The sequence below is a fragment of the Agelaius tricolor genome, unplaced genomic scaffold (assembly GCF_023055355.1).
Source record: "Agelaius tricolor isolate 1412-34295 unplaced genomic scaffold, bAgeTri1.0.p SCAF_20, whole genome shotgun sequence".
NCBI classification, from domain to species: Eukaryota; Metazoa; Chordata; class Aves; order Passeriformes; family Icteridae; genus Agelaius; species Agelaius tricolor.
This window is the reverse complement of record NW_027269280.1, coordinates 8,092,428-8,114,100: the sequence shown is the minus strand read 5'-3', so window position 1 is coordinate 8,114,100 and position 21,673 is coordinate 8,092,428. Positions and strand designations below refer to the sequence as shown.

The 21,673-nt window shown below is 44.2% G+C and overlaps 1 protein-coding gene across 1 annotated transcript in view; it reads left to right on the top strand.

Annotated features, from left to right (window-relative positions):
- The first annotated feature begins 15,073 nt into the window (after positions 1 to 15,073).
- The window catches only part of MAPK1 (mitogen-activated protein kinase 1), a 37,846-nt gene continuing 31,246 nt past the window's right edge, over positions 15,074 to 21,673 (top strand). The window contains exon 1 of the mRNA XM_071445422.1: positions 15,074 to 15,482. Coding sequence (XP_071301523.1) covers positions 15,340 to 15,482 — 143 coding nt within the window. The 5' untranslated portion in view covers positions 15,074 to 15,339. The remainder of the gene's footprint in view (positions 15,483 to 21,673) is intronic.

Genomic DNA, 21,673 nt, shown 5'->3' with positions numbered 1-21,673 from the left:
AGTCTATGCTTGGAGAAGTTCTAAGTTATAATTAAGCCAAGCTGCTAACGATGGATCTAATTGTTGGGTTACAGACAAGCACAGGTAACGTGAGTTGGGTCACTGACAACAGATATTTTACCCCATTGTTTTCTGTTGATGCAGCTAATTCCACACAACTGTTCCAGCAGCTGGAATGACCAGCATGGGCTGAGTGTGGAGGCACATCAAGAGTTTTTCCCTGACAGACTTAAATGGCACAAGGTCATTGGTCTTTACAGGTACCATGTCCTCCTTAGTGCTGGCTGGCAGAAGGCTCCCTGGAGCACAGCTGCTTTAGCCCTGCTCCTGCTGAGCCCCACCACGATGGACTTGGAGATGGGAGAATGGATCAGCTGCTGAGATGACTCTGCCAAGTCCCTCTTTCTACCCCATATCTTGCTGAAGAACAGAAATGTTACCATTGAGACAAAGGTCAAATTCAACAGTGCAGGCAGGCTTTGGTGTTGCACTGGTGAGTGTACTTTTAAAACCAAACAGTAATCCTCTCCCTCTCTCTGTCCTCCCTCCAAAGGATTTCCATCTTTTCAGAGTGATAAAAATATAAACTCATACATGGACAGACCTTACTCTTACCATAGACCTATGGCTGGTTGCCTGTACAATTTTTTGTGTCCTGATGGATCAGGACACTAAAGTGAGTATCAAATTCCAGACATCCAGTACTAATGTTATATTTTAAGTCTAAATACAAGGTGTTTGAAAGTTACCAGCTAAACCACTGAGACAAGGTTCCTGCTGCATAGTGCAGTGATACCAGAAAATTGTAAGGAAAGCATTTCAAGTGCTGGATTTTGTACTGACACTAAAACCTTTGGAAAATAGTTTAATCTTCCTCCCCTCACCAATTATGTTCTTTCTCATGGAAAAGTTTATAAAGCTGGGTTTTGCCTGAATTGTGGTATTTCAATTTCTCTTTGTTTTGTTTGCTTTCTAATGTAAAGAGCTTATAGATCTCTGTGGTCAGTCTTAAACCTTTGTAATTGGTGGTTTATACTTTTTTATTTCCTTGGTAATGCTAGCAAGAGATGGGGAAGGACTGTTTTCTGCAGGGCAAGTTAGACATGAAGGGGATCTGAGCAATTTAGTGGTTTTTACTTTTAGGTATTTAAGGAAGACCTAATGAAGGAGCCCTAATACAAAAATACTAACAAAAACTGTTTGTTTCTTCCCCCTACCAATAATCACCTTTTGTAATGGAAGACACATTGCAGAGGCTGCCCCTGTCATTAGAAAATTGTCTTCTAATATTTTCTTGTTAATGACCTTTTAAGTCAGTGAGCTATTCCCACTAGCAGTTGGCCAGGCCAGGATGTGCATTAGCAGGCTAATGGCAGGAGTCCTTGCTGTGTCTCATGGCAATCCTCTGCAGCTGGCTGCAGCACTTGGAGCACTTAATGCTGCCTCTAGCTCTGCTAAAGCACTTCTTGTGCTCCCAGCACCTCCTTTGGGAGACTGCTCCATTGACTAATAGATCTCACTGTCAGGAAGTCTTTCCTGTTCTTCAGTCTTACTGATCTCAGCTCCAAAATATAGAACTGTAACTTCTTTGACTACTCTTCAATGAAAAGTTAAAAATGAAGAAAAGGAAAGAACAAAAGTCATCACACTTGTATAAAAAAAAATAAAACTGAAACTAGCCTGGTTTCCAATCTTCACTGTAAAACTTGTAGAGCTTGGGGTTTTAGTTAAATGCTGCCTGCAGATATTTTTGGCTGATGGTAGCAAGATCTTGAAGCTGGCTAGCATTAAACTCACTCATAAATAAAACTACTGTGCCTTTGGGTCTGTCAGGGACTGATGTGTGTGCCTGTGTCATGTACAAAAGCTGGCAGCTAATGAAAGCCACACAGAGCTGCTCAGGGAAGTTTGTGACGTTACACAATGCACTAGTTGAGATGTCACAGGAAAGCCAAGGGCTGGGGGTGTGGAGGGAGGACCACCAGGGCTGCATTTTGCAGAAAAAAAGGTGTCAGCACAAGAGCAGCCTGCAAAGCTCCCAGGCTGGGCAGTGGGAGCTGCCTGCAGCCCTCCCCAGCCTGGGAGAGAGGCTGGTGTGCAGGAAGTAGCTGGAGAGGGGTTTTCACAAGGACCTGTTGTTTGGTTGCTCAGATTATATCAGCGTTCTGGCTATTGAGAGGGATTTGGCCTTTGGGTTTTGCTTTCAGCTTTATTTATTTTTGCCCGTTCTCAATTCTCTTTGTGAATACCAATATTCTGAGTCACCCAGAATGATTTCTGCCTTCATTAAGGATTCCTTCCAGCTCCCCTTCGACTGCCTGTAGGCTGGTGCCTGCCCCTGCCTCCCCCTTTGCACTTTGCTGCACATATTTAGCTCTCAGTATTCCATCACTCCTCAACTCCTGCAGCTCTGGCACCTGGGTACCTTCGGTTCTTTGCCCAATTTGTGTTCTTCACCTGATCTCTTCTGCATTGTCCCTGCACTGTCCCATATGTTTCCCAGCATTTGAGATATGGTATGAGGCTACAGTTTATCCCAGTGCTACAGCAGCTCTGCTTAGAGCTGATTGAGTGAAATGCTTCAGCCTGGAAACCAGGCATCCAGAGCCTTTGGACTGTTTCTGTTACACAGCTCCTTCTGTGTCACTCTGGATGAATCCATTTACCTATTTGCCTTTGTTTCTTTGATATTCATTGGTGTTGAAGCTGTCTATGGTATCTACACCAAACAGACAGGGCCATGTTTCTCTAAAACCAAAATTAAAAGATGCACTATACAAAAAATGTAATTGTATAGTGCTTTAAGGGGTGTTCCTACATGAATTGCTGAGCTTTGTCACACTCTAAAGCTCATGTGTAAGAAAATACAAATCAATAAAGAAAATAACCTGGGAAGGAGGATGGGTCACTGTGTCAATACTGTAGATGCCTTAGTGCTCATTAATGACTGTCCCTAATGGTATTCAAACAATCTACATTTGCTTTAGCTTTTTTCCAAGTCCAGATGAGCTGCTCAGAGCTCTCTTAATGATGCGAATTATTTAATGCTCATTTGTATGCAGTATGTTCCTGCTTTGAAAGTACTTCACAGAATTGGAGCCAAATTCAGCCTTGCAGCTCCACTGAAGTCAGTGCTTGTCTGTGCATCTGTTGGTCGCTTCTCTTTTTGGTTTTGATTGAAGAGCTAACTTCTTGTTATGCTGATAATATTTTTTTAAAGGTAATATCTGCAAAGGATTTTTCATCCCTCTTCTCTCCTCCCAAAAAATCAGCTGTAAGTACAGAAGCAGTTCTGCTGATTCTCACATCTCCCTCTTAACCCCTGCAAGAGGAGGACAGGCTAAGCAGAATACCATTTTGGTGTTCTTTTCTTTCTTTTACTTTGCACCTCCTAAGCACAGTTTCAGTGATATCTGGCACTTCTCCTGAGAATCATCCTGCAAAGAATCTCTGCCATCTGATGTATGCAAGATATTCTCTGTGGCCCATTTCCAGTTTAACACAACACGAACTGGTGGAGGCCAAAGTCTTGTACAATTCTGCAGGTTGGTTGTGCTCAGTATAACAATGTTAGGATGTGTTTTCTTGTTGTTGAGAGCAATAGGCACAGGAGCCTACCTGAAATTTCAATTTAAAGTAAGTGCTGAAAGGTAGAGCAGACACTCTTAGTTCAACCACATACTCATTTTTAGTTAGACTTGATAACTGCAGTATTCTTGTAATGTAGTTTTTCAGTTATCTCAACTATGTTTTTAACACACATTGAAGAAAATAATCATTGCAAATATATTGTTCAGTCCCTCTGGGTAATGAATAAGGTGTGATTTTCAGCTTGCAGCACAGACCCACAGCCATCTACTGCCTGCACAGAGGAAGTGGGAGTAATGGAACAGCAACCTTTCTAGATGTGCATGTCACTAGAATGGGCAGAGACATTTCTTGTCAGGTGTTAGAGCTTTGCTGGCAGCACAGGGATGAGTGCTGAGACGTGGGAATAATGGCTTCATTTCCAAGCTCCACAGCAGATCAATCCAGATGCCCTGTTGCCCTATTTTACATAATGGAGTGTATGACTGCTTCCCCTCTCCCTTTTCTCCAGTACTGCCTTCCAGCTCCTGCCTGGGTTAATTTGGATGTTCCCTATTGCTCACTCCTTCCCTGCTCCACTCAACTCCTCCCTCCCCACTGCTTGCCCATCCCTTTTGGCCTGCATCTCTTCCCTCTCTCCTGCTGGGATGGATGTAATCCCCCGAGGAATGTGGCCACAGGCCTCTGCAGGACTTGGGTGTGACTCCGGAGAACCACTGATGCTGAATGTAAAGCAGGAAAAAGCAACCTGGCAGCACAGGGAGGGAAGAGCTGGATATTTGTGGACTGTCCAGACAGCTTATCAGATGAAAAATAGAGGCCAGACTTTTCGGCTTCATGTGCCATTTCCCTATTCATTGTGTCTGGGTGATGTATTCTCTGCCTGTGGTTGAATAAATATCTTTCATAGTTACTTTCTGCTTCAGTCCCCCTTGGGACAGCTCTTTCCAGCTCAGCTACATCAGTGTGCTGAAGATGTCAAGTCCAAGTGTGTGGAACAGAGGAAAGAGGAGAGAGAACTTAATGCAGAGCATCTAAGAAGCTTTAGCTTCAATCATATCTCTGTGAAAGCTGCTACACATAACACAAGCCTCACCTGCAGTGTAAGTTGCACACAACTCCCTTACTCAAGGCTCTTCTTCCCTTTCCTCTCTGTATTTATATGTCCACAGAGTGTTCAAAAGTATTTGCAAGGAGAATTCCAAGCTACTGGTAGGACCCAAACTTGTGATGGTTTTTTATAAGGCTTTGCATTTGGGATGTTGCTGTGTTAGAGAGTATCCTGGAAAAGTAACAGGGATGTAATGGAAAAAAGAAATCACAATTCTGTGTGGGGAAACTGAGTTTTGCTTTATGTAGTAAGCACCCATCTCAACCCTGCTAGAGCAGAACAAACCCTCTCTCTCACAGAAACCCGAGTTGTTGTTAATTAACGTCTTGCTGAAAACGAAGGCTTTGCCATCTGTTCCGCCACCTCACTACGAATGTGCTCTCATGTTGATTATGTAAGTAAAAATGAAAATATATTTTGGTAGAGTGCTGCATGGCACTGTGCTGATTCTTCTGTTTCTATTTACCATTCCCTGCCCCCATCTCACAAGGAAAGGAAAAGGCCACAATTGTTTGACTCCTCGACAGCTTTATCCTGGAGCTGCTGTCCTGGCTGCCAAACCCTGCATGTTGTGGGAGCAGCCACTTCACCCCTGCTGTGTTTGAGCTGTGAGCCCTTTGCAAACCCTGCTTATTATTGGGTTCATGAAAAAGCCATGTTGGGAAGATGCCCCTTAAGCTGAAGCTGCTCTAAATTCTTGTGAGGGGTTAACTTGAAATGCAGAAGAAAAAAGTGAAAAGGAAGGCCTGGTTACTCCTTAAGTGATAGCCTGACCTCTGGGAGCAGCCTGCTGCTCCTGTTACAAGCGTGGCCTCACTCTGTCCAAGGGTGGAGAAGGAGAGAAAGAGGAGGGGTAGCTTTCCTGTAAGTGGGTTAGAGCAATTACTGAGGTCTCTTACAGCAAATGAAGTTGTCAGTGTGAGTCACATTCTCTTTTTTCCCTCACTGCCAAGTTTTAGGTACTAACTAGACATAGGAAGAAAAAATAAAAAGGAAAAGCAACAATGGGGTAAAGTTGAACTGGAACAACCCTTCATTCGGGGTATTGTTTGATGTTTTAGCTCTGATTGTACATAGAGATAAAGGATCTATAAATATCCTGTCTGCTGAAATTCCTTATCACAGCATCGCCTGTCAGCTGAACAAATAGGTTAGGCTCTCAAATAATACATAATTATGTATGTAAATACAAAATTACTGATTAAATCCCTGCAATGCCACATGCAATGGAGCCTCATCGCTGGAGAGGACATTAACCTCTTGTGGTGCACTAGAGCTGCCTCAGGACAGCAAGTGGCACATGCAGCTGTTACTGCTGAAACAGCAGGAGCTTGGAGACTGGGCTGGAATAAGCAAGGAGATATTTATCTGCGTGACTAGACTAGATGAAAGCATCTTCTGACACTTTTTGAAAGTATCTGAGCATTTAGTTCTGTTTAGCAAATGTCTGGAACCTTTTCTACTCTGCTTTAGAGCTTTTAATGAAGCATTGTGATTCCCATTGTGGTCAATTGTTTGACACTTTTATTATTACTGGTATGCAGAGCGTTTTTTAATGTTTGACAGCTGGAGAAAGAAGTATTTTGTGCATTGAAACTTTTAGCACAAAGCTGCTGTTTTCCATTCTGCCTTTGTCTTTTATTCTTGCTGATGCAAATCAACCAAAGACAGAACTGATTAAATTACATTTGTTTACTTCTTCCTTGATGATAATGAGACACAGCCAGCCTTTTATAAAAGGCAGAAATAGAGGATGTGACTGTTTCTACAGTATTTCTAGAAAGGCTTTTTTCCCCCCTTACAATATAAAGGCATTTATTTGCTTCTAATGTCTTGATTTACCAGATAATGTGCACTTCCTAATGTGTGTGGAACAAGAATAGAGCTATGAAGGACAGTTAGCAATGGATTCCATTTGGAAGCTTCTATCTTGTTATTTTTATTAATCCAACAGTATAAATTAGCAGAACACATCACAAAACAAACACAGCAAGATACTTCTGTCCTTCACAGTAGGGCTGCTGATCATTGCACAAAGCAGTGCCCTCCATTGCAGGCTTTGGGTTTATACAGCCTTTGGGTCCTGCCTTCAGGGCACTGGTACCACTGCAGAGAAAGGAGAGGCACAAATAAGATTCCCAGGATTGTTTTGGTGAGTAATGTGCATGTCTTGGGGATTGTGTAATACCTTTTTTTTTGAGCACTTGTCCTGAGAAAGGAGGACTGGGTTTGTCTGTCTTGCTTGTGCAGTTTGCAAGGGAAAATTTCTAGTGGAAAGGCTCTCCTGATCCAGGCTGCTCGTGAGAGGTAGGACAATGGCACCAGGAGCACAGAGAATTACAGCTGGGAGACTTTGGGAAGCATAAATGGCAGAAACAGGAGAGGCAGAGGACAAGCAGAAAGGAGGTGGTTAAGGTAGTCATTAGAAAACTGCCCTCATGAGTGCTTTTTGCTGCATTTTTCAAAAAGAGAGAAAAGTGCAGCAAAGAATGGCAAAGGCAAGAGAAGTGTCTGAAGGCTTCTCAGCAGTGCAGTCAAACCTCCTGATTTTAGAGCTGAAACTAGTCTTAGGGAGTGATATCACCTGGCAGCTGAGCCAAATCTAAAGGACTGCTGGTATCAAAATGATGCTTCTGCTTCCAGTCATGCTGCTTTCTTTGTGCAGGTCTGGTGCTTGTTTGACTCTTTAATGAGCTCATGCAGCTCAGTAAACTGTAAGAAAATGAATTCAGTAAAAAATATACCAGTCCAGGAAAGGAGAAGAATTGGACACTGTGAGAATTGAGACTGCAATGAGTGGGAGAAGTATGAACATCAGAATTTTGCTGCACATTTGGGGTGTTTTGGGGAGTGCCTTGCTCCTAGTTGATGCTTAACCCCTCACTTCACCTCCTAGGTGGGGCTTCTCTCAGAAGGGCACAGGATGAACACGCCTGAGCAGGGAGGTGAAGGAAGGTCAGCCAGCAGCACCAGCCCCTGGGGCAGAGAGAGGATTCAGTGGGACTGCAGCAGCCCAGCAGGATGCTGGCATGGGGAACAGTGTAGTGCAAGAGGAACCAAAAAGGAAAGGGAACACGTGCAGAGTAACCACAGAAGGTTGCTGCAACGAGCTCTGGAAAAATGCTTGAGTAAAGGGTAATGGTCCCATCTTCCTAATCTGGCTCTTAAAGGATTTATTCTCGTGTATCCATGTAGCTGCCCCTGAAGGTGCTTTTGTCCCTTGTTTAGCCATACATTTCTCTAAATTGGGTTTTGATAAGAGGACAGCTGCTGCATTTTTATTATCTGTGATAAGCAGCAGTAAAATCTGTTTAGAGTTCATGATGGAAATGTATCCATATATTGGCATTTTTCCAGCTGCACTTCACAAAGGTAAATGGGACACGAGAGTGGTGCACTGCCCCCTTTTAATCCATTTTCTCTAGATGGGGGCACTTTGCCTCTCTGCATGAGAGGCCAGCACAGCTACTGTGCTAATAAACACTCATTCCTCACTGAAGCATCTGCACTTCCCAGACTCATAAATCCAAGCAACTTGTAGTTGAATAGCAATTAAATATCCACGTGCATTTCCATACCACGGTCTGGTGCACAAGGCAGAGGCTAAGTGGCTGCACATCTGCTGTCTGCTCCCCCACACGTGCTGCTGGCAGAGCCTGATCACTTAACATTATCCTGCCACTACTAATGGTACTTGGAAAATGGGATGCAGAGCATCATCCTACAGATATTTTGCCATATCTTTCTAAAAGAATGATGTTCTTTCTTGTTTGTTTTTTGTTTTTGTTTGTTTGGTTTTGTTTTTTTTAAGCAGCCTTTGTCTTTTTCTCAGGATTTCCAGGGCAGGGATTCAATTGGGCTGTTAATGTCAGTTGGAAATGAGACATCATATTGAAAAGTTAGTTGATATTCAGGACACTGATATATCCTCACAACAATTTTGTGTCACTTGAACAAAACCCAGAGACTTGGTAATGCAGTAAGATAAATGTAGTGCCTGATTACAGTGGATGTATTGGACTTATAAAAGGCATCTCTTATCATGAGGCTCTGTGTATCTGCAATAATAACCACCATATGTCAGGTAAGACAAAGATAATGTGAGCCAGATCATTTTCCCATTGTTAAAACTTTCAAAATCCAAAAAGCTACAAATGCCTTAATTATTCAATTTTGCTAAATCTACTGCTGGTAGCTGGAGGGAACATCTTTCTGGTGTTCAGTCTTTCCTCTTGTCTAACTGATAACAGTCGGTGTGGCAGAGTTTTAAATGCTATAGCCATTTAAAGAAGCAAGAACTGTACACAGTCATTGCCCATCTTGCATTTCCATGCAGCAGGATTTTACCACATGAAACTGCAGTTCAGATGTTCCCATCTTGAACAAACAGATATGCCTTGTAGTTTGCTTTGAACTTTAAAGTGAATTTAACAGTGGTGAAGCTGTAAGAGGCACCAGCCTGTCTTGTGTCCGACTGTACAGTGTTGTTGTTGCACAGTTGCCTATCAAAATGCTTCCCCTTGGAACTGGCAGAAACCTTGAATCCCCTCCCCAGCCCCCACCCCGTGGGTCTGTCAGCTGCAGACCAAGTTCCAGCCAGATCACAAGAACATCCTGAATCAGTCACAATAATTTGCATTTCCTTGCCAAAGATTTTATCTGCTGGGGGTGCAAATTGTGCCATCGAGGTTGCTGGTGTTGAAAAATCTGCACCCTTCTGCTCTCCAGCTCTTCCTTTCCCAGCTAGGTTAATTTATCCAGAAGAATTAATTGAAGGAACAAAGCTGACAAGTTAGAAAGGCCACACAGCAAGACAGCACCACTCTGAACATCTGCACAGTTTGTGTATTTGATTAGGTACCTCAGCACTGGCAGATTATTGTTGTTAAAAGCAAATCTTACTTTTGCCATTTTCATACAAGACTCTCTCCTGCCATTCTGCAGATGTTTGTTCTCTGTATCCCCACATTGTTTAAGAAAATGATGAATGATGATAGTAAAAATTAGATTTGCTCATTCAAATACCTTGCTGTTTACATATAAGAAGAATCATGTGCTGGGGTGCAATGATCTAATGAGAGATGTGACATTGCCTTCAGCAAGAGCTGGATGGGACCCTCAAAATCTGCTGCTTTCACACAAATTGTCCTCCAATATATGTAATGAAAACCTTCTTTTGTTTATAATGGCAGATGCCACAGGGGTTATATATTTGGATATTATTTTTTCTCTTGGAGTGTTTATTAACAAATGCTTGCAATTTTATGATGTGGTGAAAACTTATCTCATGATAAACAGGAAGTGCTCAGAGGTATTGCATTGCCCCATAATGCAACACAGATTCCAACAGCTTGGCTCTTTTTCTCAAAATATGGTGACACCACTTCCTTTAGGAAATCTCTCTTCACAGCTTTTATCTGCTACAGATATGCAAAACTGCAAAAGAAATTTTTGGGTTTTGAAGTGATGATTCATCAGTTTTGGACTGTAGAAACTGATGTCTATAATTTATACAAAATCTATTAAAAATAAGCAGTAAAGGCCCTTTCTACTGTCAGATCAGTGGATTGAATAAAGTGCAAGGAAAGGAGACTGATACCTGCCCTCCCTCCAGCAGCATAGGTGTAGACAGCAAATATGCAAATTTCCCTGCAGCCATAAACCTGGAGCTGCCTCCTCTGCAGTTCCATGTCAGCAAGGTCAGGACCTGCCCAGCAGAGCAGAGGGAATCCTGTTTCCTTGTCACATGCCCAGGAAATCCCAGTATGACAGTTTGGATATGGAGCCTTCACCCAGAATTGCTGTGCTACAGCCTCCAGCTTGCTCCTGAAGGCTGCCACGCACTTGTCATGGGCTGTACAGCCATTAATGCAGGCTGAACGTTCAACCCTGGTGAAAATCTCAGAATGCCATTAGTGTGCTGTCCCCTATCACTTGTTCCTGCTCAGCCACTGCCCATGGTTTAGATTACATCTAATACCAGCAGACAAGCAGGACGTGTCCGTGTGCCATCAGAGTCATCAGCCACGTTTGTGATCAACGTCACCCCAGCAGACGCCGACGTCAGGGAAAGCAGGTCCTGGTGAGCGCTTTTAAAAGGCCTGGCATCATTCCCCAAACTGGTTCTCCATGAATAGACTTGGGTGTCTGCCAGGGGCTTCACTTGCACACAGCCAGATGCAGGGGGGTCTGGATATCAGCCCTCCAACCAGGACCCTTCTATTCCCACAGCTCAGTCCCACTATCTGTTCATTTTACTTTTAATTTACATTCTTCCCCCCCATATTCTTTTTTATTCATTCTTGCATCACCCTTTTCCCTCTGTCCTCACATCAGCCACCCTCTGCATTACAAAAGTTCCCTACATTTTTAGCTATGAGCAAAAAGCATTAAAAATGCAATATTTGGACAACATAAAATCCTAATAATCTTGTTTCTACATGCTTTGACTTCTGCCTCTGCTGGAGGCATCACTTGTCCTGCCTACAGCTGAACCAAGCATAAATGTGGGGGAAACACAGTGCATGTTCTAGTATTTGTAAATTATTAGACTTCTGAGGTTATGTAATAATTTTATCTCCTTTTTTAAATTTATTTTCTTAGCAATCAGTGATATCAGAAATGCAGAGATCAAGAGACTGATATTATGTACTAGCTAAACCTTACTGTAAGAACTTAATAGCCTTCCAGTGTATAAGGCTTCAGCACACTAAAACAGGGGTCATGTAGCAGGAACTCAGTGAAGGCTCACAAGTCGCTGTCATATGCTGTGTAAATACTTAATATGCATATGTTTCATTTTGTCAGTCCTGTAAATTAACTTTTTATCTGGTGATTCAATTCTCTTATCATCCCCAGCTTGTTTACTGAATTTTAAGTCTTGGGCAAGATGAAGCAAGCTCATGAGGAGTTGCTGGTTTTCAAAAGATACAAGCTCCAGATAACCGAGGACAAGTAAGGCACACAACAATATTGAAATCACTCAGAGTTTTATTGCAGCTGACTGAGACAGAGTGTGCTTTGAGGCTGGGAAATTTCCATTACTGAACTGCAGGACAGTGCCTGGATACTGCTACTACTGCAGTTGAAAAATAAAAGCAACTTAATTTTATATAGACAGCAACAAAATGTCAGTATATTAATTAAAATAGCTAGATTTATATGGTAAGCTTTTAAGGTTTCTGTAAAATGGATCCCTTTAAAAATATTTAGAGTATGATTGTAAACTACTTGTTCAAAACTAAGGAACATAAAAATGACTTGAAATTGCAACTGTGTTTTCAAACCATATTTGTGAACAGCAAAACTAACCAGAACATGATGGATAATACAAGACATCTCCTACAACAGTGACAGGTTCTGACAGTGACAGAATGATACTCAGTGCAGGATCAAGGCTGTTACTGTCAGAATCATTCTGCAATTAATAATCTTTTGTGCTCCCCTTGGCATGCACAGAACAACCACAGCAATCTGTTTTCTCATCTTAACTCCATGGTGTCTAAGCCACAGTAAGCTCCATGCAAAGTCCATCAGAATGTGGAAAAAAGGAAATACTGGGGGGAAAAGTAAATTTGTTCTGGCACCAAGTGCCCAGCAGTTTAGATGAGAGATTGTTTTTAACCTCCCAGCAGTGCAAGATTACAGCAAGAGCCTCATTTTCGTTAAGGTCACCTAATGCTGCCAAAGCAGTGGTCAACATTCTCATGAGGATCAGTCTCAAGGGATTTCTGATGTGTGTCACCTGTTCAGTCAAGCCCAGGTAGGTACTGACTACAAGTTATTACCAGCTGCTGCTCTTTCTGAATCTTAGGATTGTTCCCTGTGGATCAGAGCTCATATTTAAGCAATTTCAGGAACCATCACCATGGTTCCTGAGTGCCTTACAAGTTAAAATATATCTTTATAAAACATTTTAACATGTCTTATTTCTCTCTCTCATCACCCCCGCACAAAGGCTTGAGGTCTTTTGAAACAATCCTGGTAAAACTGTTTGTACTTAATGCCCATGCTTGGTTGGGATGATGGGGAGCTTCAGGTTCATGCTGACATACTGGTACAGCAGCTACCAGGAAAGCCATGACTGCAATGTCCCACGCAAATCACACAACCGGTATAATTATGATGATTTTAGGAGATGTGGCTTCAGTTTTAAATTAGCACAAAGATCTGAGATGCCTCCCACCCCCACTATGGAGGGGCACCATAGGGCAGCTCCATGGTGTTTGTCCTCAGCCTGACCCGGCACTGCTGATCCCAGGGCCCAGGGGCCTTGTGGTACAATGTTCCCTTTTCAAGAGACCAATTTACAGAACAAGAATTAACAGTTAAAGCAGAAACGAGCAACAGTGCAGGGAATTTCTAGATCCTGATTGTAGGATGAACTCATTCATGTGACTCCTGAACTTGACTGAAGATGGAGACAGTCCAAACCATGACGTATTTACATGACTTAGCTTATGGCTTAGCTTTTCCTTAATATTCCTGTTTCTGCTTACACAAACTCTTCTCAGCACTGCTTTGATTTCTTTTTGAAATAAAAAGGTTTTTTCCTTCTGCTTCTCGTTACCTGGTATCATTTTTTAATATCACCTCTTCTCCCCCAACACAGCCCTTTATTTTGATCATGGAACTCATAATTTTCTCAAAATACATTTATGTGCTTTCCAGAATTGAGCCTTTAATGTCACTTTGTTAAGGCAAAAGACCCAACATTAAGTGCAGGTAATGGCAGTGTATTTAAGTAGGCTGAAAACTGATTGATACCACTCCCATCCACTCTGCCTATCTCAGCAACTGCAGAGCTTCACTGAAATGCTGCACCGAGTTCTGTCATGGGAGGAGTTGTTGGGAGAGCATGCCACAGCCTCTGACCACTTATTTGGGCTTAATTGGATTAGACATATATTTGAACACAGTGCTCAAAGGAGCTGACAGTCCTTCCACAATTTCCTGGCCTGCCTGGTCGGTTTCCTTTTTGATCAGATGCTTCCCAGTGAAGGTAGAAAATAATCTAGATACACACCAGTTTTTAATTAAATTTGATATGACAGGCTGTGTTTAAGCTACATTCTCCATAATAATTTGTTTTGCATTTGCTGATGACAGATTTATTTATGTATGTAATCAGAACTGTAAGCAAATTTTCATTTTTAAAGAACTTTTAAAATAATACTTCACTTGGCTTTAGAAAATTTAAATGCTCACATTTACTGCTGACTGAAATTTCTGAGAATAATGCTGTGTTTCTGAAGTGCAGAACACATCATGAAACAAAAACCGTTATACACACATAAAAATTAATACATCAGAAGCATTATCCCACTCAAATACACAAAAGCACGAGCTGTAGAGTTGAATGCCTGTTAAATAGAGGGGAGTTTGTTAGATTTTGGTGCTCAGCCCTGACAGCTTTCCCTCCATCACCTGGGCTGGGTGGCACCCGGAGCCTTGGGGACACCTGGGGGTGCAGCCAGAGCCGGGACTGCCCTCCCCACCCTGGGCAAAGCTGGCCCGGAGCCGGGGGGGGAAGCGAGGGGAACGAGGGGATCGCAGCGCTGGAAGCGGCTCCGGGACACTGAGAGGGTTCGGCCATGGCAGAGGAAGCAGAAGGGCCAGAAGAAGGTGGGATGCCAGAAATGACCTCGGGGAGAAGCAAGACATTGTAAGGGACATGGCTGGGGACAGCCTCCAGGCAGGGACAGATGAGAAGCAGCAGAGATGGTGGCAGTGAAAATGTCAGCAGTAACCAAAGATTAGTACTTTTTGTCAGGGTCATTAGAGAACTGCAGGAAAAAAGGCAGAAGTGGAGTTAAGATCCTTGTGCACAGACTCCTGCAAACAAGGAAAAGCTATTTTAGGAAAACTCTGCCTTGCAGAGAAACAGAGGAGGTACGGCATTGCTGCAAGCAGCGCTCAAACCGTGACAAACCTTCAGCTGAGATTTCACCTCCTCTACAAAGTTTATTTGCATTTACACGGGAAGCAGCGAACAGGCAACCGTAATTACATGTAAAAACAACATGCTAAAAAGAGTTTGCAAAACTGTGCGCTGAAGTCGGGGAGTGTCACAGATGAACTCGCCCTTATCGCGGTGCCCGAGCTCTAGGACCGGCGGGGCGCTGAGGGTGCGGGGGACGCTGAGGGCGCTGAGGCCGGGCCGGGCCCGGCTCCATTTCCCGCCCGTCACCTGACGCCTCTAATGGCGCCGCGCGGCCACGTGACCCGCCGCGCGCCCCACGTGACCCACGGCCGCCGCGCCCCCTCCCCAGCGGCTGCGGTTACCGCAGTCCCCGGCCCCGCCCCTGGCCCCGCCCCTGCCGCGCGTGGCCCCGCCCCGCGCCGCTCCCTGCGCGCGCGCCCTCGCCCCCCCCCGCTCCCCCCCCCCTTCCAGCTCCCGGGCCGGGCGGTGCGCGCGCGCGCGGCCGGCGGCGCCTCCTCAGAGCGGCCGCGGCGGGTTCGGCGCTGACGGGGCCAACGGGCCGAGACCGGCGGAGCGGCCGGAGCGGGCGGCGCCTCTTCCTCCCTCCTCCTTCTCCTCCTTCTCCTCTCTCCTCCCTCCCGCATCCTCCTCCTCGCCCCCCGCCTCGCCCGCCTCCGCCCCCCCGCACGCAGGCACCGCGGTTCCCGGCACGGACAACATGGCGGCGGTGTCGGGGGCAGGGGCTGCGGGCGGCTCCGCCAGCGCCGGCGGCCCGGAGATGGTGCGGGGACAAGTGTTCGACGTGGGGCCGCGCTACACCAACCTCTCCTACATCGGCGAGGGGGCCTACGGCATGGTGTGGTGAGTGCGGCCGCCGGGGCAGCGCCCTTGCCCCGGACAACTCCCTCCTCCCTTCCCTCCCTCCTTCCCGCCGCCCTGCCCGGCCGCGGGCCCGGCCCGCCCTTGCCCTCGGGGAGGGGGAGCAGCTCCATCTCGCTCTCCTCAGCTCTGTCTCCCCCTCCGTGTTCCCGAGGTTGTCTCTCCGGCATCACCCTTCTTTCCTCTCCCTCCCTGCACCCCCCCCCATCCCTCCGTCGGTGGGTGCAGCTGAGCGTCTCGTTTCGCTCCGCTCCTGCCTTTATTTTCTTTAAATCTTTAAATGTGCATGTGGAGTTGGTCGCTCTCGTTATTTCCCCCGTCTCCGTAGTGCGATTACAGAGGTTCAGGAAGGAGGGGAAGGTGGTAAATGCTGCTGGCAGCCCCGCGTCCCTTCCAGTGCCCTGCGAGGGCTCACCTGGCTGCAGCAGCCCGAGGTCGTGGGGGATAAAAAAGGTGAATCTGAGCACAGGAGTTGCTGCCGCTGCCTGACTTTGCTCAGGACGTGCTGGCTTTGCTGCAGAGCTGGCCGGGTTAGTGCCTGCGTTAACGTGGGCAGGTGAAAGTTCTCTTCGGCTGTCCTAGCTCTAAATTCTGTTGCATTATGAAGACTTAGTCTGAGTCTCGCTGAAAAGCTGTGGGTAACATCGGTCTTACAGAGCGCCGTGAACGAACTACAAAAACCGTGAACTAACTGGATTAAGAGTGTGAGATGGATTTTTTTAGCAGTCTCAGTGAGCTGGGGTGATGCTGTGTGATCTGTGTATCTAATGACTGAGTTATTAACCTGGTATGCTCAATGGCCTTACTTAAGATTTCATATTCTGTCTTCCATTAGTAAAAAAAAAACCTGTAGTCCTGAAAGAACTTAAGGGATGCAGATGAAAAACTCTTTTTTGTTGCGGTTTTATCAACTTTCTTGCAACACTGCCTCTGTTTCTTCAGTATGGTTTTTGACCAGAAGTACTAAAAGCGACTTACAGGCTGTGACTTTATGAAAGCTTTAGCAGCATTAATTTCTCTCTCTGATGAGGAATCTTTTGTAAAGCAGTGCATTTTTCAGTGAAGACACCTCACAGCCTTCAGCTGTGCGCTACAGATTTTTATAGCTGTAGGTTTTTGCACATAGTCACTGAATTGTGCTGGCCCGTCAGGATGAAGTCATTGTGTGTTTCAGGGAGGGAGCTTTCATCTAGGCCTGAGTTTAGCTGGGAGATGAGCCTCTCTCTCAGAGTTTTGTGTTGTGGCCTTCACTTTTTTTTTGCTGTGGGAAGAACCTTCAAAATGTAAATCAGAAATCCCGTTTCCAGTGTAAAAATATCCTTGTTATTGTTTCAGTGTTAGAAATCACAGCAATATATCTAGTCCAAAACTTGTTGATGTAGCTTCTGGTACAGGCTGTACTTTATTATGGTTATTTTATCATCTGAACCAGGGTAAGGAAATGAGTGCAGATAATCTCAGTAGTGGCTGCACTGGTTTGCATTCACAGTCAGGTTTTTGAAGGTCCTGGGGAATAGCATTGCTGAGGTGTGTGCTGGGGGCAGTCCAGTTCACTTCCACGGGGTGTTAAACACTGTGTTTCACAAACAAAGTGAAAAGCTAAAATGTTTCACCCCAGATCAGGGACTGCAAGAAGCAGCACGACAGCAGTTGATGCCCTTTTTTGGCATCCCTGTGCCAGTAAGCAGATACAGGGGAAACAGGGCCACTTCTGCCCCTCCAATTCATGTGTGGTAAACTTGTACACTGAAGCTGTTTCCACTCCAAATCCAAAAGGTTGGTTTTTATTTGAAAACTTCTTTTGATACTTTGTGTCTGCTGTGAATGCTGTACAAAAACACTATCAAAATTTCCAAATTTCCAGTTCACTTGAAATATGCACTTGGCTCCTGTGTTTTCTGCTATAAAATTATTAACATAAAATGCCACATTATGTATTTTGTGCTCTTGATTATTGCTCTTGTGCCTTGGGTGTGAAGTGACAGGGAACAAAGTCTCAGTTTATAGCGTGTACTTGATCGGGAAAGTGTTGGATGCACTTGCAGCAGTGCCATAGCAGCTGTGCTGTGTGGTGGTGCCTGCAATGAAATGTGATTGCCATCAATCCCAGCCGTGCAGGCTGTGCACTTCACTGCTCTGTGTTTTGCTCTGGTTGCTAATGCAGTGAGGATCTGCAGAAGCTTCTCCCTCAGGGGGTGGGGTAGAGGGCAAGCTGTGAGTGTGCAGATGGAGATGTTTCCTGCAACTGCAAAAGCCATTTAAATTTGTACACTTTATTAAAGGAAAGCAAAGCAGGCCCTGATGGTTTTGTTTAGACCCACAGCTAATGTGGGGCTCTTCAGAGATGATGGTTATTTACAAGTGCACTGTGCCATAAGGCTTGTGACATGGCAGATGAGTGTCTTTTGACTCTTAAAATCCTTCACTCTCTTTCTCATTTTTATCCTAATTCTTATGTTTTTACATTATTGGATTAGGGATTTGAAAACAATAAAATGCTTTTGATTATATGAGTAAAAGGGCAAATGAAGATTTCTTAGGATAGTGCTGTTATGGTCAGTCTTCCATTTTGATTTTGCAGCAGAGAGAATAATGTTTGAGAAATATTGATCACAACATAAAATACCAGTACAGGAAATAGAGGAAGATGTTGGCTGAAGAGACTGTACGTGAATGCTCTCTCATCTGGATTTGAAAACCCTTAAAGGCATTTAACTATTTTCCCTAGTGCAGTCATTTTTTTACATAATCAGATTTTGAGTAAAAATAAACTGAGCAGAGCAGTGTATTTACTGCAGTGTTGTGGTTGCACTTTCTCAGCTTGGTAAGCAGAAAAGGCACATTATCAGGCCAAACCCATCCTAATGTCCTCCAGTTCAACTCTGCCAGAATCGTTCAGCCTGTGACACAGGCTTTTGCCTTTTGTTGCAGAGGGTGAAGTGGTAGGAGGTGGATCCCTGTCAGAGCCCCCTTCTAACCCGTTTTTGTTTTGGTCATTCTGCGTGTGAAACTAAGGGCTGAGCACAGAGCAAAGTTTGGGCCAAAATCCTCAGCACTTCCTAGGACTGCAGGACATTCTTTGAGCAATTACTTAGTCATCCAGTCATGTTTGTTACTCTGACTTAATTTATCCAAATATATGTAGATGTTGTGTTGTCTTCTTCCTCTCTGCTTTCACTTAAGAATTGTTAGTCCTTTTGAGGGGCATTGGGGTGAAGTTCTTTAAGTGACTTTCCCTTTCATTCAGTGATAGGATGTTATCAACATCAGTCAGATGGAACACAGTTTTAGACCAGGTCTGAGAGTTTCAGAAACACCTTTCAAACACAACAAATTGGGAAAGGTTGTTGAGGTTGTTTCTTTCTCTCCCTATGTGGGCTTGGTTTTATTAGTAGGATTGTTTTAAAGCAGCCTGTTAACAAGCTATACTTCAAACACACTGGAACAGCAATAAAAACATGATAGAGCTGAGCTTTACGTTTCCAGTGTGACTTGTTCTTCCTCCAGTTGATCAGTGGTAATTTGGCAGGGATGATAATTTGATAGTAAAAAACAAATAATCATTTTGGAAAGAAATGGTGAATTGAATGTGATAGGGATGTTCTCATTTTTATCCTAGCTTTTGGAAGCTTTTTTTGTCATTGAGCTTCTATGAATGTGAAGTAATATCAGTGCTGCAAATAACTGCTTATAAATAAGCAGTTGAATGCAGATGAGTGCAGTTGGAAGAAAATAATCTGCAAGCTCAAATTTTAGATTTCTTGCTCTGAATTTGCTGCGTTACAAAGAGAGCTTTGTGTTACTGATGTGCTGTGAAAGACTGATATTAGAAGTTTAGGTAGTCAATAGTTAAATGCTAAATTAATACTGAAAAGAATACTTTAAACATTAGGCAGTAGATTCTTTAAAGTTACACTTCTTGCTACTGTTTCATGGAACTGCCCTACTTTTAGAGCATCAATAATTTAAAATGAAGAGAAGCATATTAATAAAGAAACTAAAAGCAGAAAGAAATCAGGAATAGAACGATCTGCAAGGCATAGATATTGATACTAAAACATGAAATTTGAATGGAATTGATGGTTGCATAATAGTTTCTTTTGAGTTACATAAAAAGGTGGATTTTGCATCCTTTGTGGGGGTCAGCGTGGTGGCTGGGGTGGGCTGCTCAGTGGCAGCCATCAGAAAGAGCCGTTCATGTTTGTTCTGTTAACTCTTCCTTGCTCCAGAGAGCCTTTAACGATGGAGCCAGTGCCGGGATCCGTGCCCCTGTTTGTGCGCACTTCTAGGGAGCGCAGGTTGGGTCTGCGTGTCAATACCTGGTAATTAACATCTTCTGTCTGTGTGATAAAGAGAGCAGGGAGCTGATACAACTGAGCCAACCCGGCCCAGTGCAAGGATCAGAGGAGGGAATTAGGGAGTGTAATTGGTGGCCAGTTATCAGCTTCTTCCCTCTGGGGAGAAGGCAGATGGAAGCACTTCCCTGCAGTCACTCAAGCTTCTAGCACTCACCTAACCTGCCGTGGGAACCCAAAGGAGGAATTGGAGCTGCTTTTCCTGCCCTCCCCGGGGATGGACAGACAGGTGGCCCCCACAAGCTGAGCAGCAGGGACGGGCAGCAGCCACTTGCTCGTGTCAGAGGTAGAACTTCTGCTGTCACTACCCCAGAGCAATGGGATACTGGCTTAGCCAAAGAGTGCAGCTCATGGACACTTGCATTTTATGAATAAATAGACATTTTTCTTGCACGGCATGATCCATCCCATGGGACAGAGATAACTTATGGGTTTTCTTAGAAGTGTGCTTTATGAAGGAAATAAGGCTTGTATGTTCACAGCATGTGTCTGTGGCTGCATCTGCCCATCTCCCATACCCCTACATAGGATTCTAGTACCTGTTGCCTGCCTTCCATCAAATCTGACAGATGGTAAAAGTCTTAAAGATGGAAAGTTATTCTGCAGGTTTCACAAAAATAGGTATTTTGCTCAAGTGAAGAGATCCTGTATGCTGCTCCACTGGGTAAGAGATTGTTTTGGGTGACATGTGAGAAATCAGACTCCCTGAGGAGACATGACGTGCCCCAGTTTCACAGATGGATTTATTGCTACTCCTGAGACCAGAAATGTGTATTTGTAGGACACCAGGCTCTGTTAGTTCAGTGGCTTCTTGTTCAGGGGTAGGGATCTACAGCCCAGAGAAGAGTTGGTGCTTTACCAATTGAGTAGGTGTAGAGCTCAGCTTGTGTTGAAAACTAGTACTTTGCCAGCATTGAAGGTTTTTTTAATGCTTTTTCTGTTGATGCTTTGTCAGTTTTCAGCTGTGATCTAGAAATGAAAATAACTGATTGATTTGGTATTTAATGAAAATATTTTATGACATCTTGTTATGGAATATTTCACAGCATAATGTAGGTTCAAAGGGACTTTCTGAGGTCATGTAGTCCAGCCTCCTACTCAAAGCAGGGCTGATGTCAAAATTAGACCAAGTTGCTCAACATGTCCACTGAGTATTTCCAAAATCTCCAGGGATGGAGATTCTACAACATCTATGGGCAGCTTCTGGTTTTGGTGTTAAACCAATTGTCCAGTGATACTTTTCCCCTTAAAATCATGAGAGTTTGCCTTGCTGCAACTTGGGACCATCCCCTCTTGTCCTTTGTACTTTTTGTCTCTGAGAAGAATCTGGATCACTTTTCTCAGTGATTCTCCTTTATGTAACTTAAAAGAGCAGTTGGATGTTTTCCACCACGACCCCTTTTCCCCCTCCTAGCCTATACAAACCCAGTTGTTTCAATTTTTTTCTTTCATGTCACATCCTTCAGCTCCCTATGCATCCTAATGGTTTTCTGCTGGATTTGGTCCTGTACTGGAAGGGAGGAAAACTGGATGCAGAATTCCAGATGTGCCCTCACAGCAGGAATCAGTTCCCTTGACCTGCTGGCTGTGCACATAACACAGCCCAGTCCTTGGTCAGCCTTCATCACTGGGGGCTGGCACTGCTCATGGATGAAGCTGGATGTTGTTCTGATAATTTGGAGAAGGCTTTCACCTAAAGTGAAGTATTTTAGGAACTTTTAAAATAATATCTGGAAAAAAATCCCAAACCCAGAAACATTTTATTAAGTGATTTCAATTGTATTTGATTTTGATTTCCAGATCACTCAAATGAAGTGT